General features: G+C 41.7%; 1 protein-coding gene across 1 annotated transcript in view; it reads right to left on the bottom strand.

The window, feature by feature from the left end:
- Window positions 1-14252, bottom strand: part of OPN5 (opsin 5) — a 36844-nt gene that overhangs the window by 11617 nt on the left and 10975 nt on the right. Inside the window, exons 2-4 of the mRNA XM_042032961.1 lie at window positions 13986-14138; window positions 7759-7878; window positions 2212-2382 (exon numbers count right to left, since the gene is read on the bottom strand). Coding sequence (XP_041888895.1) covers window positions 2212-2382; window positions 7759-7878; window positions 13986-14124 — 430 coding nt within the window. The 5' untranslated portion in view covers window positions 14125-14138. The remainder of the gene's footprint in view (window positions 1-2211; window positions 2383-7758; window positions 7879-13985; window positions 14139-14252) is intronic.

Below are 14252 nucleotides of genomic sequence, written 5' to 3'. Positions count from 1 at the left end.
CCATGATTCTTTTAAATATGAGTTTGCTTGACTGTTTGACAACAATTCTGTCATGTTCATCTTGGCTTTTTCCAGGTATCCACAGTGACCCTGCACTCATGTTGTGCCTCATGAAGACAAAGACACACTCATGTGGAAGGCTGCACCTGTCCTTATTTCAGATCTTTGCTTTAAGTTGCGATGAGTTACAACTGAGAAGAGTCCAGACTAAAGCAATCCAAACAACCAGCTCAGTAACAGTTGTTAGAATCTTGTGCAGTAATTTCAATTCTTTAATGTAACTTAGGTTTTTTCCTGTTCTTTCTCTCCTGTATTACCTGACTGAAGTTCAAACTCTGTGACTGAGAAATAAGGCTTTACAAAGGAAATAAGATAGCTAGGATTTAATTTTACTTTGTCATTTTTTTCCAGTACAGAAAATCAACATGTGTGTCCTGTCAGAAATATCTGTAATAGGTGTTTTCATGTGTCCTTGCTCTTTTTTTGTTAATTAAATGCCAATAGAATTCCTGAAGATCAGAATATTGTTTCTCTGCTCATCGTGCATACAGCTCTAATTCATCTAGAAAAAGTTTCAGTTTGCAGGGTTTTCCTCATCATCTGTGTTCAACATGTAGGACTCAGATAGGACTAACAAATTTAAATCTTTGGTTTTGCAGAAACTTAGAGTAGGGTGTTATAACATCTCCTTCCATCTAGGGAGCTCCAACTTGTTTGCAGTCTCTGACTCACAGGGGAGTTTTCACTCACTTCACACTAACATTAAGGAACTCTCTTCAGGGTTTCAGAGTGACTTAAAACAAAACCAAAGCAAAGAAACACCTGTAACTTGGATGTGTCCAGTGTCCCTTCCCAGCTGATTTTACATGTCCAGATCACTGGAAGGGAAACAAACTTTGCCTGACAAATGATGTATTCATGTATGATGGCTGAGAGACAGAAAGGTGGTTCATTATGTTCAGGGGTGGAAAAACAAAGCAACAATAACATAAGTATTAAAAGAGAAACGTTTTTGAACCACCTAGACTGAGCATGATAAATCTTTGTTTATTGTTTATTTTGTATGGACCACCATGATCAGAGCCGTTTGGAATAATGGTTTTGAAGCATTTTCTCTCCCGTGGACTAAGATGTCATGTTAAACACCACAGCTGGTGGCATGAATGCAGCCAGCTATGAAATATTCACTTCAGCTCACCAAGTCCGTGAAAAATTGTCTATGACTTGGATTACCACTGAATTATTTTGAGAAGATTTCTCCAGAAAGAACTGAAATCCTGCTTAATACTATTGGTGTATCTAAAACTCAGCTAAGGAGGCCTCCCCTGTACTCCCATTTAGGGAAAAAGTTATGGACACACCAGGATCTATGATCTATAGCACATCTTAGCACAGTAGCACAGCTTTTACCTGCTTGCACAGACTGGCTTACTTACAATTCCTAGCTGCACACAGTCCTCACAACTTAACATGATCGATATTATATGTCATCACAAAGAAATCTCTTGGGTGCCTCAAGTCACATGGGCAAAGTGTTTCTTACTTGTAAAGTCACCTTGAGCATCCTTTGTATTTGGATGGGGAATTTAGTCCCTTACAATGCAAGAAGAACATCCTTTTTAAACTGTGACAATATCCTTTAACTGGAAAGAATGAAGCATATAATACATCATATTCCAGAGGTACAAGATATTGATGGATATGGTGGCAACACCTTACACTGCTAAATTAATTTCATCCTCTCAGGTTCCATTTCCATACTTGGGAGACAGTTTCACATTATGACTTATTGCCCTTCCAAATCTCTTAGGTGTTTTAAATAGGTTGCCACACACCTCAGAGGAATTTAGGCATCTAATAAGGAATATTTCTATGTGTTGGTCTATAAGACCCTGCAATATGTGCAGTACTTTCCTCTGTTAGTGCTAATAGGCCTTGATAGAAATAAAGTGATTTGTCTATGAGGGGTTACAAAAACACATGGCTTAAGCAGGCAGCAGAGGGTGTTATGTCCAGAAAAATGAATTTAACTGGAATTTCTTGGATCATGCAATCATGTTTTTCTCATCTTTGTACTCCCCTCTATTTTTAAGAAAAGCATTCTGAAGAGCTTAATTATGATTTCAGTGCAGTAAACTATTGCACTTAATATAGGTTCTCTGCAATCACAGATAATACAATTACCTATACATAGACATATATTTGGCTTACCATAGGACAAGTGGCAGATCTTCAGGTACCTGTCCAGGCTGACAGCTGTCATAGTGATAAGGCTCCCACAGCCAAAGAAGAAACCAGCCCATCCATACCAGCGGCAGCCTAGCCATCCAAACATCCAGCGGTGGCAAAAGAAGGAGATGATGCTGAAGGGTTTACCTACAACTTCAAAAGGAGAAGAGAATGTCAGTCCGCTGGAAAAATCCATCATTGAGAAAATCTTCTTTTATCAGAAAGGCAAACTCCCTCCTTTGCACAAAACACCAATAAAAGTGCTCTGCAATGTGGAGAAAGGGCTTCAGGCACAGTAGATGTGATGACTTTAAGCTGAAGGAGAGTAAATTTAGATGGGATATTAGGAAGAAAATCCTTACTGTGAGGGTGGTGAGGCCCTGTCATGGGTTGCCCAGAGGAGCTGTGGATGTTCCATTTCTGGAAGTGTTCAAGGCCAGGTGGGATGAGGCTTGGAGCAACCTGGTCAACTGGAACGTGTCCCTGCCCATGGCAGGGGGCTGGAACAAGATGGTCTGGATGATCTCTTCCAACCCAAAGCATTCTGTGATTCTATGACTTGTGTACCCTCCATGCACAGGACTGACCCTAAGACAGCTGTAGCTGGATCCTATGGCACCAGTGCATGCACAGGACTGACCCTAAGACAGCTGTAGCTGGATCCTATGGCACCAGTGATGTGGTAGGAGGAGCCAAGCCTGCAGGAGGGCTGGAAATAGGTGCTTTACTATAGACCCCAGGAACCAGTGGTAAACCAAAACTCTGGACCCAGTCAGGGGCAGGCTCTTCCCAAACTGAAAGCTTCAGAGTATGTGCTAAGTCCACATGCAAACACATCAGTACAGAAACAGGATCGATGACAGCAAGTCTGAGCTTGAAACAAGCACAGATCTACTTAGTCTACATCCCTATAGCAAACTGAGTGTCTTCAAGCACAAGATAAAGAAATTTGCCTTCAAAAATGACTTTTGCAAACCTGTCAAGGCCCTGCAGTAGGACACATAGCAAGGTAAAGTGATAGGTGGGAAGGACAGATATGGTCACATCATGGACTTGAGCTGCAGAAGCAGTTTCAGCTCCTCTCCATGCCACATATTTCTTTGGTGCCTCCTAGCAAGTCACCTGCACACAGATATCAAAACATTCTAAGCTTCCCCAAAAAGATGGGAAATGCATAACTATTTTTGAGGCTCCCTGTTAGTGGCACTTTAGCTCGCTCCTCCACATGTAAAAGTGAGTGCTGCATTATGGAAGAAGTGAAGTTCGGTCAAATGTTGTTCTGTTCTCACCTTAAAGCAGATTTACATTATTCATATTCTTTGTAAGTATTGTAACAAAGAGAAATTTTGAAAATTGTAATTTTCTAGTTGGAAATCTCAGCTTTCTCCTAATTATTACCTTTTTCTTGGTCTTAATTTAGGCAAAGAAAAAAAAAATCAACTTTAATGGAACAGAAAAGTCAAAAATTTATAATCTAGGGACATATGTTTTCCAAACACTTCTGTTTTACTTACCAGCCTGACCTTAAATTCTCCCAGCCTGAACATTCCAACTGCAACATTCAAGCAACATTAAATATTGAACTCCATGTTCCTGTGACTGTATTCCTTCCCGCACAGGAGCAGCCAGAGCTGTCACGATCTGCTAATACAAGCGGGGGTCGTGATGGTTCATTTATAGACCTCAGAGTGCAAAAGGACACAAGGGATTTCAGTTTTAATCAAAAGAGTGCACCTTTATTAAGTGCCCACAACACGGTAATGCAATAGAGGAGAGAAAGAGAGAGAGATAAAGAAAAACAAAGTAGAGAGGGAGAAAAAGGGGGGCAATAGCTACCAACAGATGAGACAAAGTCCTCGTGGTCTTCTGCCAATAGATTCATCTTCTTTCCATAGGGAGATCTCGAGCTCAGTTATTTCAGAAAGTCCCTTTATAGTTCTTTTCAGAAGCGAGGGGCAACTGGCCAAGAGGTGGGGAAATCTACAGCCGTTGTTATGGTGCCCGTTGCTTTGGGAAAACAGGCACAGGAGAGGTTGTACAGGACAGGTTGTACAGGACAGACGTACACGACAGACGTACACGACAGGTGTACAGGACAGGTTGTACAGCACAGGTTGTACAGGACAGGTTGTACAGGACAGGTGTACAGGACAGACGTACAGGACAGGTTGTACAGGAAAGGTTGTACAGGACAGGTGTACAGGACAGGTCATTCCTTTCCGCTTCAGCGCAGTCCCTCCCACCTGGGCAGCAAGAACGGCGCAGTCCATTGTGACCTGCACTAATTTTCCTCAGGAATGCGTACCAGTTCCCAGCGGGCACACCTGCAGGCAACACTTGGCAGACAATCCCACCTCAGCCAGGCCAGGACTCCTGTGCTCAGTCTCTGTCCTCGGCGATGATCGTGAGGCAGATGAGGGATCTTCGGACCGTCTCTTACAAGAGCACCTCATGGATTTGAAAACATCTCAGCTGCTCTGGGCTGGATTCCCTGGCTGAACTACAGTGTCAATAACGTCATAGAAGCTCAGTGAATTGGTTTATGAAGAGAGCAAAAATGATCTTGCAAACTGTATTCCCCACAAGGTAAGCTATTCATAAAAGCCAAGACAAAAATCTCTATTTTGTTGAAGTGATCTGTAGGAAAATATTCTTGATTTTTCCTAAAATCATTGCATTTTACATTGAACTGATGCAAAACCATGCATTCTCTTTTCATTCTTAACAGAAAATTAAAGCATTTCTACCAAAACCGAATCTTGCAGAAAGTTACCTTTGCTTCACCTTCTATGCCAAAAGCATCAGGATTGAAAACCCTTCAAAATGAGATGTGTTTTTAAAAAAGGTGTATTTGGATTACTTTCCTTCAGCCTAAACCTGTAAGGAAAGTTCTGCCTGTGCTTTTCTCTGATGTGCTTTTCTCCAAGCTGAATAAATGCATTTTTAATTTTTCAAGCAAAAGCTGACCTCAGTGATTAAGGTTTCAAGAAAAACATTCAATATGGCAAAGTCTAGGATTTGTGCTAACACTCAGCAACTTTAGTCATATAAATAACTGCCAGCTTTAAAGTCCGACACTTTTGTTGGCACAAAATCAAATTTCAGCCCCAGGACTTGGAGCAGCCCAGAGCATGGTGTCAGTGCGAAATGAGCCTGATGCAGCTTTGAACAAGGGGCTGGTGCCATCCTGTGGAAATCTGCAGGAAGCAGAACTCTGTTCTTATAAAAGTTGTTAAGACAAGTGTGTGAAATATGAAGATTTGAGATAAAAAATCCTATCTTCAATTCATTCAGCACACAGAATGTGTCACATTTCCCAACTTAGCACCTTCCATTAATAAAAAAAAATTAGAGAAGGCAGAAAAACCATGCATGGCTCTGCCAATCACTATTTTTAATTCCAAAATTTAAACACCCAGATGGAGTGATTTCCCAGGGAAGAAAGCAAGGTGACCAAGTGATGAGTTGGTAACAGACCCTAACAGAGAAATCAGCAGCCCTCACACTAAGATGGGTCCATGGTTAGGACATAGAGTTTTTTTGGTTAGAAGATACCTGTTAAAATTCATCAAGTCATAAAATCACTGAATATTTTGGATTAGAAGAGATCTTAAAGCTCATCTCATTCCACCACCTGCCATGGGCAGGGACACCTTCCACTAGACCAGGTTGCTCCAAGCCCCATCCAATCTGGCCTTGTACACTTCCAGGGATGGGGCAGCCACAGCTGCTCTGGGCAACATTCAAGATATAAAACTGGGGAAATTCTCCTGAAACACTCCCTCTCATTGGGGTGACCGTCATAGGAGTCAAACAGGAGCCTTATAAGACAGATTCTTAAAACACAAAGAAAATGGGAATATCACAGGAGAGGAATAAGCTAGTCTGGGGTTTTTTCCTTAACTTCTAATTGTTGTGAGATGGAAATAGTGTCTCCATGGCAGAAATGCCAAAGAAAACATTGGAATTTCTCTGCGTGGTAGCAGTGATATTTATACCAACATCTTTCTTCTACTGAATTAGTATTTCCTTCAGAAGTCCAAGTTTACTGACCACAACCACTGGAATGTGTAGGGATGAGCATCTCCTTGGTCTTGTGCCGTGAGAGCTCAAACAAGCGTCAGTCTGGGGAGGCTGGGAACCATCACTTTATATTGTTCAGTGATAGTTTGGGCATTTGGATGAGAGCAAAAGCATCTGGCAGACAAGCTTAGGTGTGGTGTTGTATTTCCCACTGATTCATTTGTTAAATGCCTTTCACATTGTTACCTCCCCACTTTCCCCTTCCCCTAGTCCTGGCCACTCCCTCGGGTTCTCCCTATTGGTTCCTGTACCCCAACTCCACCCATGGACCACCCCTGTGACCTGACAAAATCCCCCTGCACCCGGATCACGAGGTCTCTCTGCCCCTGGGAACCGCCTGAGCAAGGTGGAACATTAAAGGTCCTCAGAAGCCCTCAGGGAGGGATCCTCCTCGCCTCCTTCGCCATCACTGTGTTGTAAAGCTGATAGCTGGACGGAGCCAAACCGTGGAGCCATCCAGAAAGGGCTGCGGGAGGACTGAATGTCTGCCCCGCCCCAAGCAGCCCTGCTGAGCTCCCAGGGAAAGCTGCAGCTTGCTGAACCAAACCTAGCACTGCAACAGTTAGGAAAAGGGTGCACTGGAGCTGAGGGCAGAGGTCCCAGCACATACAGCACATAGGGGACAGATGACTCTGCAAGCATGGGAACAGAATTCCATTTATATGGCACTGGGGAGATCCCAGAGCCAGCTGGATTCTGATACCCACTGGATTGTCTGCCATCCAAAATATCCTTTTCTAAAGGACATCCAGCCCTTTCCCTGTATTTCCCTGTGAGCAGCTGAATCAGTCTCATGTCAAGAGCCAAAACAACCATCTCTGCAACTCCGCATAAACCTCTCCAAAGCTCCCTCCTCCCATGCCAGGACATCCAGACTGTGGGGTTGAAATAAAAATCCTCCCAGTTGGCTGTTATTGCTCATACTCTACAGATTGACACAAATGCTTATTTTTTCTGATCCAGAGACAAAGGAGGACAGTCACTAGAGAGAAAACTATTAGCTTTGATGGGCCGATGGCCACTGGCATTTTCCAATTATTTGGCTAAATGTGTAGTTTTGAGGCACTTGGGTCCTTTCTATTTCACCCTGTGGCAAGAAAACATAATTTTCTGCACCTGTAATACCAAGATATTTTGTGGTTATTGTGCCAGATGCACATGGAAGCTGCCTTTGGAGACCTGCCCAGTGCTGGGGTGAACAGGAGCTCTGACTGTTTGATAAAATCAACCCTAATTTTTCCTCTGTACTGTTCATTTCTTCCCATCAAGTTGTTCAGGAATGTTGTTTTCCATCCTCCCATGTTATTTACATGCAAATAATAGAGCAGAAATATCAGTAGCAAAAGGCATGTGGTGCTCCCATGACTTCCAGAGGAATGTCTCTTGCTGCTGCCAGGCAGAACGGTGAGACAGTAGAAACGAGGGAAAATAAAAACATGAAATTACCTGAAATGCCCAGATCACACACTGCTAAATTAACAGTCATTATCTCAGCAGGTCTCAGCTTCTTTTTTCGCTTTGAGCACATAAAAATAACATACCCATTTCCCAGAGTTGAAAGGATCCCTGTAATAATGGAAAACAAAACAACATTCAAATTAGAATCCTCCTCAAAAACAGCAATATCCCATCCTTGTGAAATTCCCTGATGTTTTCAGCCTGAACCTGTGGTCCTAAGGCTGGGCATTTTACTCTGAAATGTGATCTCCTCTGTGTCATTGTGCAGCTCACAGAGACCTGGACTGCAGACATGTCCCTGCCACAGCAAATGCTGTTTTCCCCTCTGCAATAGGGCATTGCCTTCACCAGCTGAGCCTGCACAGCCATTGATGGAATGCTCACCACAGAAACCCCAGAATCCCTCTGCTCTGACCAACCCAGCTTTCACTTAAACAATTACACAGCCACAGGCATGAAATTCAGCTCTCTGTAATCACAGGGACCACAATCTGACCAACCTTAACTTTATTAAATAAATAATCAGATGTTGAGGGATACATTTCTAATATAATTTAAATTAAGATATTAATATCAAAGCTTAAATCTTGCATTAAAACTGATTACTATCATAAGAAAAAAAAATTATAAAATAGATCTGATTAATCTGATTTTAACTTCCAGGTGGAATTCAGTGCATGAGCAGGGATCATTCTCATATTGGCTGACATCATTTTTTCCACATCACCACCCAAGGACCTGCAGGTCCACTGCAAGTGGTTCATCTGCCATGTAATTAATCACACCGGTACAAAAAACTGTAGAGTTTCCAGTTCCCTTTAAGAAAATGTGTCTTCACTAATTCACGTTTGAAAGAGTTTAAGGTGAGAGTGAGAGCTTTGCTGTGGAAACACAGGACAGCACACAATATCCCTCTCATGGAGCAAGAGTCACACCTGAAGGTGAAAAACCCAGCAGGACCACGGTCCATTGAGCCTCACACCAGATCAGGGGAGACATGTGAGACGTGAGAAGGAGGGAAAGGCAGAAGAAAAAAGTGAAGAGCAAAGAGTGCCTGTGCTGCCATTGCCTCACCAAAGGGACCTACAAAAGCAATGAGGGAAATGTTGAAGAGAAGTTCAGCCCTGGAAAGGGTGAGGAAAGGCGTTTTCCATAAGTATTTTAGGTTTGACACCTTTGTTTCTCACTACCTAAATGAGTAATTAAATGTTAAGCTTTGGGGTTGGAACCACGTGATGAGAGTTGGAACAAGATGATCTTTAAGGTCCATCCAACCCAAATCATTCTGTAATTCCATGATTCTGAATTTATTCCCCTCAAGGAGCCTGCTTGCCCACTGCAGTAACTGGGAGTGGATCTTCCTGTCTTTATCCTCACCCTGTCTTCATTTCCACAGCTTTTTCTCTGCCTGTTTCCTCCCTGTCCCACTGTGAGGGCTGTCCTGGGTGCTTGGCTACCAGCTGAGGCCAACTTGTCACACTCCTACAAAAAAAGTCATAAACAACCCAACTTTCCTTGGTTGATGAGGCATCAAAGTTACCCTTTGTGCTGTCTTGTATTCGGAGCTCTGCTGGGGCAAACCCTGTTTCCAGAAGACCCCAGCAGCCCCCCAGCCTCTCAGCAATGCTACCTTCTCCAAATATTGTACCTTTGAATACCATGTCATTTTCATCTGAGTCTTCTGGCAGGCCAGACCTCAGGAACTGAAGCTCATTAATTAAATGGGTATTCATTTATTTACTGATTAATTTGGTAATTCAGTAATAAATAATCCAGTATTTAAATGGGCATTTTATTATTTACTCTGGTCCATCAAAGGAATGATCCCCTTGCAAAGGTACCTTGTCCTCACAAAACCAAGAAGCCCAACCTGGGAACATCCATGACGCAGAGAGGGAAATGATTCCCAGAGACTAAAACCAATTTATCAAGAAATATGAGTGACTGTAGAACCAAAAGTTTGCCAAACTCAGGAGAAAAATACTTTGATTTTGAATTTTTCAGTATTAAATGTGACACTTATTGGAAACTCTTTTTATTTTTATATTGACAGCATTGCTTTCTATATTGTTTTTAAAAATAAACCGAAGGACAGAAGCTGGCTTATTATTGATCTTAGGTTTTCTCATCAAATTTGATTTACCCTTGGTGAATTAAATTTTAAGAACAACCTACTTGTATGGCTTTGCAAACTTAATCTGAATGATAAGCAGATAGAGGCATTTATATTAATAATTTTCTTCCTTGCAGCTGAGTGAATGAATCTCAATGCTGTGAGCATTATTCATATATTTTAGTCCTTTTCTCTCTTAATGCCATTTTTCTCTCCAGTGATATTTAGGATAACTAGAGTGCCAGCATCCAGTTTGAAACACTTTTTGAAAGCATTTGACATTTTCCTGAATCTTTTTCAACTTACTGGCAGTCTAGAGAGACATCTCTATCAGCCAAGCAGCTCTGAAGTTGCCAAGTTGCTCTGAAGCCGCTGCTCATTATTAGTATCAATGTTTCAGAGAGCTCCAGCACACTGACCTCCTAATCCCATACCTGGAAAGGGTCTACTGATAATTTGTGTTGCCTTTTGTCTATGCCTGCATCTGACAATTGCTTATTTGAATTTTTTTTTAACTCCTTGGTGATCAAAAGTTTATAATCTCCTTAGATGAGGCATCTAATGCTCCATTTCTCCTGCTGTTAAATGACTCCCAGAAGTCAGCTGAAGCCCTTGCTGGAAGAGGATCCCAGCTCTGCTAGGATGGAAACAGGGGAAAAAGACTCTTCAGATATAAAATAAAGGCTCTTTGCTAGGAGAACTGTCCATGGCATCATGGCACTGTTACACATATACAAAAAAAGAGCCAAGGATGTGATAACTAAAAAAGTGACACCTGCAGAGAGAGAGCCAGGCTGAGACACAACCTGCAGTGAGAGGGGAAACTGAAGAAATAAGCTTTACTTGTCCAACCTGACAGCAGCACTAAACCATCAGAGAAAATAAAATTTTTAAAAAAAAAAGATTGTTTAGGATTTTGTTTTCAATTAAGCTGTTTCATAACAGGCTGGGGAAGTGTGCAGCAACACTTTGTAAATCAATAGTGACTTGCCAAGGGGGTTCAGAGGAGCTGACAGCCAGCGGGTCCCTGCTCAGGAGTTTGTCACCCTACATGGCTGTACAGTGAATCAATCAAGGCAGTGATGAAAAAGCTGGTGGGGGAAGTGACAAAGACAAAAGAACTGGATTCTTATAACCATGAGCATAGTCTGACTTTTTTTTTCCTAGACAATTAGAAAGGTACACATGGAAATGAATTATTCAGGACAAAAGATCATGCACTCACGGAGAATTTATCACAGACTAGTCAAGACTCCTGATTTTTTTCAAAGACAAAAAAAATATTTTTCTCTTTCAAACTGCAATACTTCAGCTGTACAACCAGTCTGACCCTAAAAGCTCTGCTGAGTTTCCTGATAAGATCCATTCTTGTTCACTCACTCTTAATCTTCTTCTCCTTTTTGAAAGAAATTTTAAACTCACTGCACCTTACACAGCTCAAGTGCAAAAAGATGCACAAAAGCAGTCCTGGCTTCCTACCTCCTGCTTCCCTCTCCCTGCTGTCCCTCCCTGTCCACAGAGTCCATCCTCAGGAGGGGCCAGAATTTCTTGAAAGGGATCTGCAAAGGAGTAGGGAAAGTTCAGTGGAAAAATGTGACAGGTTTAGTCTGAATCACAAGTTATAATGAAACAACACAGACACGGAACCATAAAATCATTAAGGTTGGAAAAGACCTCCAAGATGATCAAGTCCAACCTTTGACTGAACATCACCGTGCCCACCAAACCATATCATGAAGCGCCACCTCCACTCATTTTCTGAGCACTTCCAGGGCTAATGATTCCACCATTCCTGGGCAGCCCATTCCAAAGCTGAACCATTCTTCCAGTGAAGAAATTTTTACTAATATCCTTATTCTATGGATCCAAGTCCAAGGAAGATGCAAATACATCATTAATATGAATAAATGAAGACCATAAGTGGCTCTAATGAAAGCTGCTAGTGGAGTTTGTGATGCCCACAAGGCAAAGTAATTAACCAAGTAAAATGCAACGCAGAACAAACACTTTACAAATAAAGTAAGAGAGCTAAAGGTAGGATATGATGTGTACAGCTATGTACAGGTACAGCACAGCTGTGGCCTGAACTACCCTGCTCAGGACACTGGATACAATGAGTTCACAAGTCCAATATCAAAACGATTATGAGACCTTTTAAAATTATACTTTCAGTTTCCTCACACTACTCCCAAGAGTCTGTTCCTTTACGATTGGCTTTTGGCTTTTCACTGGAAATTTTTGATTCCTGTTCCTTGCCTTAATTTGATTATGTCTGTGTTTTTCAAGATGTTTCACACCTGACATGGATAATTTTTGGAACAGGATAAACCTACATTAAATACAGTGAATATAACAAGGCAGCACAGTGTATATTCGGAAGAATCATCCATCAGACATATTTCCTGGGATTAAAGCTAAATTTACTTAACCAAGTGAAAAAAGACCAGAAGTGGGGGTTGTTTTGGGCAGTTCAGTGAAGACCTCTGTCTACAGAGCAACAGAAAAAAAAATACATATGTGAGAAGTGAGGATATCTACAAAACAGTATATGAATACCAAGAACAGCACTGAGATACAGCTTCGCCTGTCACTTCTGCTGCTCTGAATTATTTTTTCAATAAAGACATAAGCAGAAGAGAAATGAGAAATAAGCAGAAACATAAATAGAAGGGAAATAATAATAGAAAACTCCTCTACCTGTGGAAAAGAGTACATTACTTAGATCAGTCAGTGGAAAGGCAGTAAAAGAGAGTAGAAGGGAGGGATCTAAAGCAGTGAATGAGAAACACAAAAGCAGGACTAACTGACAGATCTTTGTGCAGAACTGGTTGAACAAGACAATGAATCAAAACTGCAATAAATGTCAAAAAGTCACTGTGCACTCTGTATCCAGCCTTGTCTTCTGATACCTGGAATCTAGGTTTTGTAGAACAGTCCTATGTCCTTAGCTCAGCTTTATTGAGAAAACAGCTGTTGAGCTGTGAGAACCTGCATGAACTAAGACCATAAAGCATAAAGGAACTTAAAATATATAAAGAAGAATGGAATGGAATGGAATGGAATGGAATGGAATGGAATAGAATAGAATAGAATAGAATAGAATAGAATATCCTGAGTTGAAAAGGACCCACAAGGACCATCGAAGTCCACCTCCTGGCCCTGCAGAGCACAATCCCAAGAATCAATCCCACCATGTGCCTGAGAGTTTTGCCCAAACACTTCATGAGTTCTGTCAGGCTTGGTGCTATGACCACGGCCCTGGGGAGTTCCAGTGCCCAGCCCCTCTCTGGGTGAAGAACCTTTTCCTGATACCCAAACTAAACCTCTCCCGACACAACTTCAGGCTGTTCCTTCAGGTGTTGAGGCAAATATGGACACAAAAAGATATAACTCTGCCCTCCTCCATAAAGCAAAGAAGGCAAATTGTCAAGAAAAAGGACCAGTTTATCCCTAGAAGAAATAGAGACCAGCATTTTCCTGCTGAATGATAACTCCTTGGCATGTGAAAACTTTAAAGATAAATCAGTCCCAGCTATCATGGGTGTGCACTAACCAACAGATAATTGTATTTATTCTGCATGCAAGGTCACTTGGAACCTGGTAATGGGCTCAAACACAAAAGGATAGGGAGGGTGCTAGGCAGAAAATATTGCTCAGTATAACATGTAACAGAGGACAGATGATGCCAGGAGCTGAGCAAGGGTCACATGAGCACATCTGAGGGTGTTCACTGCTGCATAGGCTTTGAAAACAGGCCATAAAACCCACATGGCATAGTGAGGAAAACCCTATTCTGCCCAGGGAAAATTAAACTGCAGGGTAGCAACCTCCCAGTTATTAAAAAAAAAAAAAATATTATTTCTTCACTTTTTTCTGGAATGTCTACTGTTATTTGGCTACCTGCAGCAGCATTATCTGTTGACATTAACTGTTGACACCATATTTCTAACACATTCTCTCCCCTCCCTCCTAGATTTTTCTTTCTAATATGAAAAACTATGTAATTACACATCTAATGAACAGCAATTTCTGCCTCCTTTCTGAGAGCTGCAAGGATGCAGTGGCACGGTCATATTTCAAAGACCAGTTATAAAATCATTACCAATTATTGTCAAATAAAAGCCAGCTATGATATCAGCTTCTCTAGAAAGCTTTGATGCAAAGGGGTCTTCCTTTTGGAGATAGTGTGGGATGTATTCTTCCTGGGAGGAATTGTTGTGATCTGATGCCATCCCACTCATGTCCAGTTAAGCACCTGAAAAACAAAAGAACAGAGTTTACAATAGATCACATCAGCTGTTACAAAATGTGCAGATATTTTTGCTCATACACAGGATGCATCTTCCCATCTTCAGTTCTGCTCTGACAC

Source organism: Corvus kubaryi, unplaced genomic scaffold, assembly GCF_017639235.1.
Source record: "Corvus kubaryi isolate FWS band 111438036 unplaced genomic scaffold, C.kubaryi_AGA036_p1.0 37354, whole genome shotgun sequence".
NCBI lineage: Eukaryota > Metazoa > Chordata > Aves > Passeriformes > Corvidae > Corvus > Corvus kubaryi.
The sequence above is the reverse complement of the archived record's forward strand: the minus strand, read 5'-3'. Positions and strand labels throughout refer to the sequence as shown.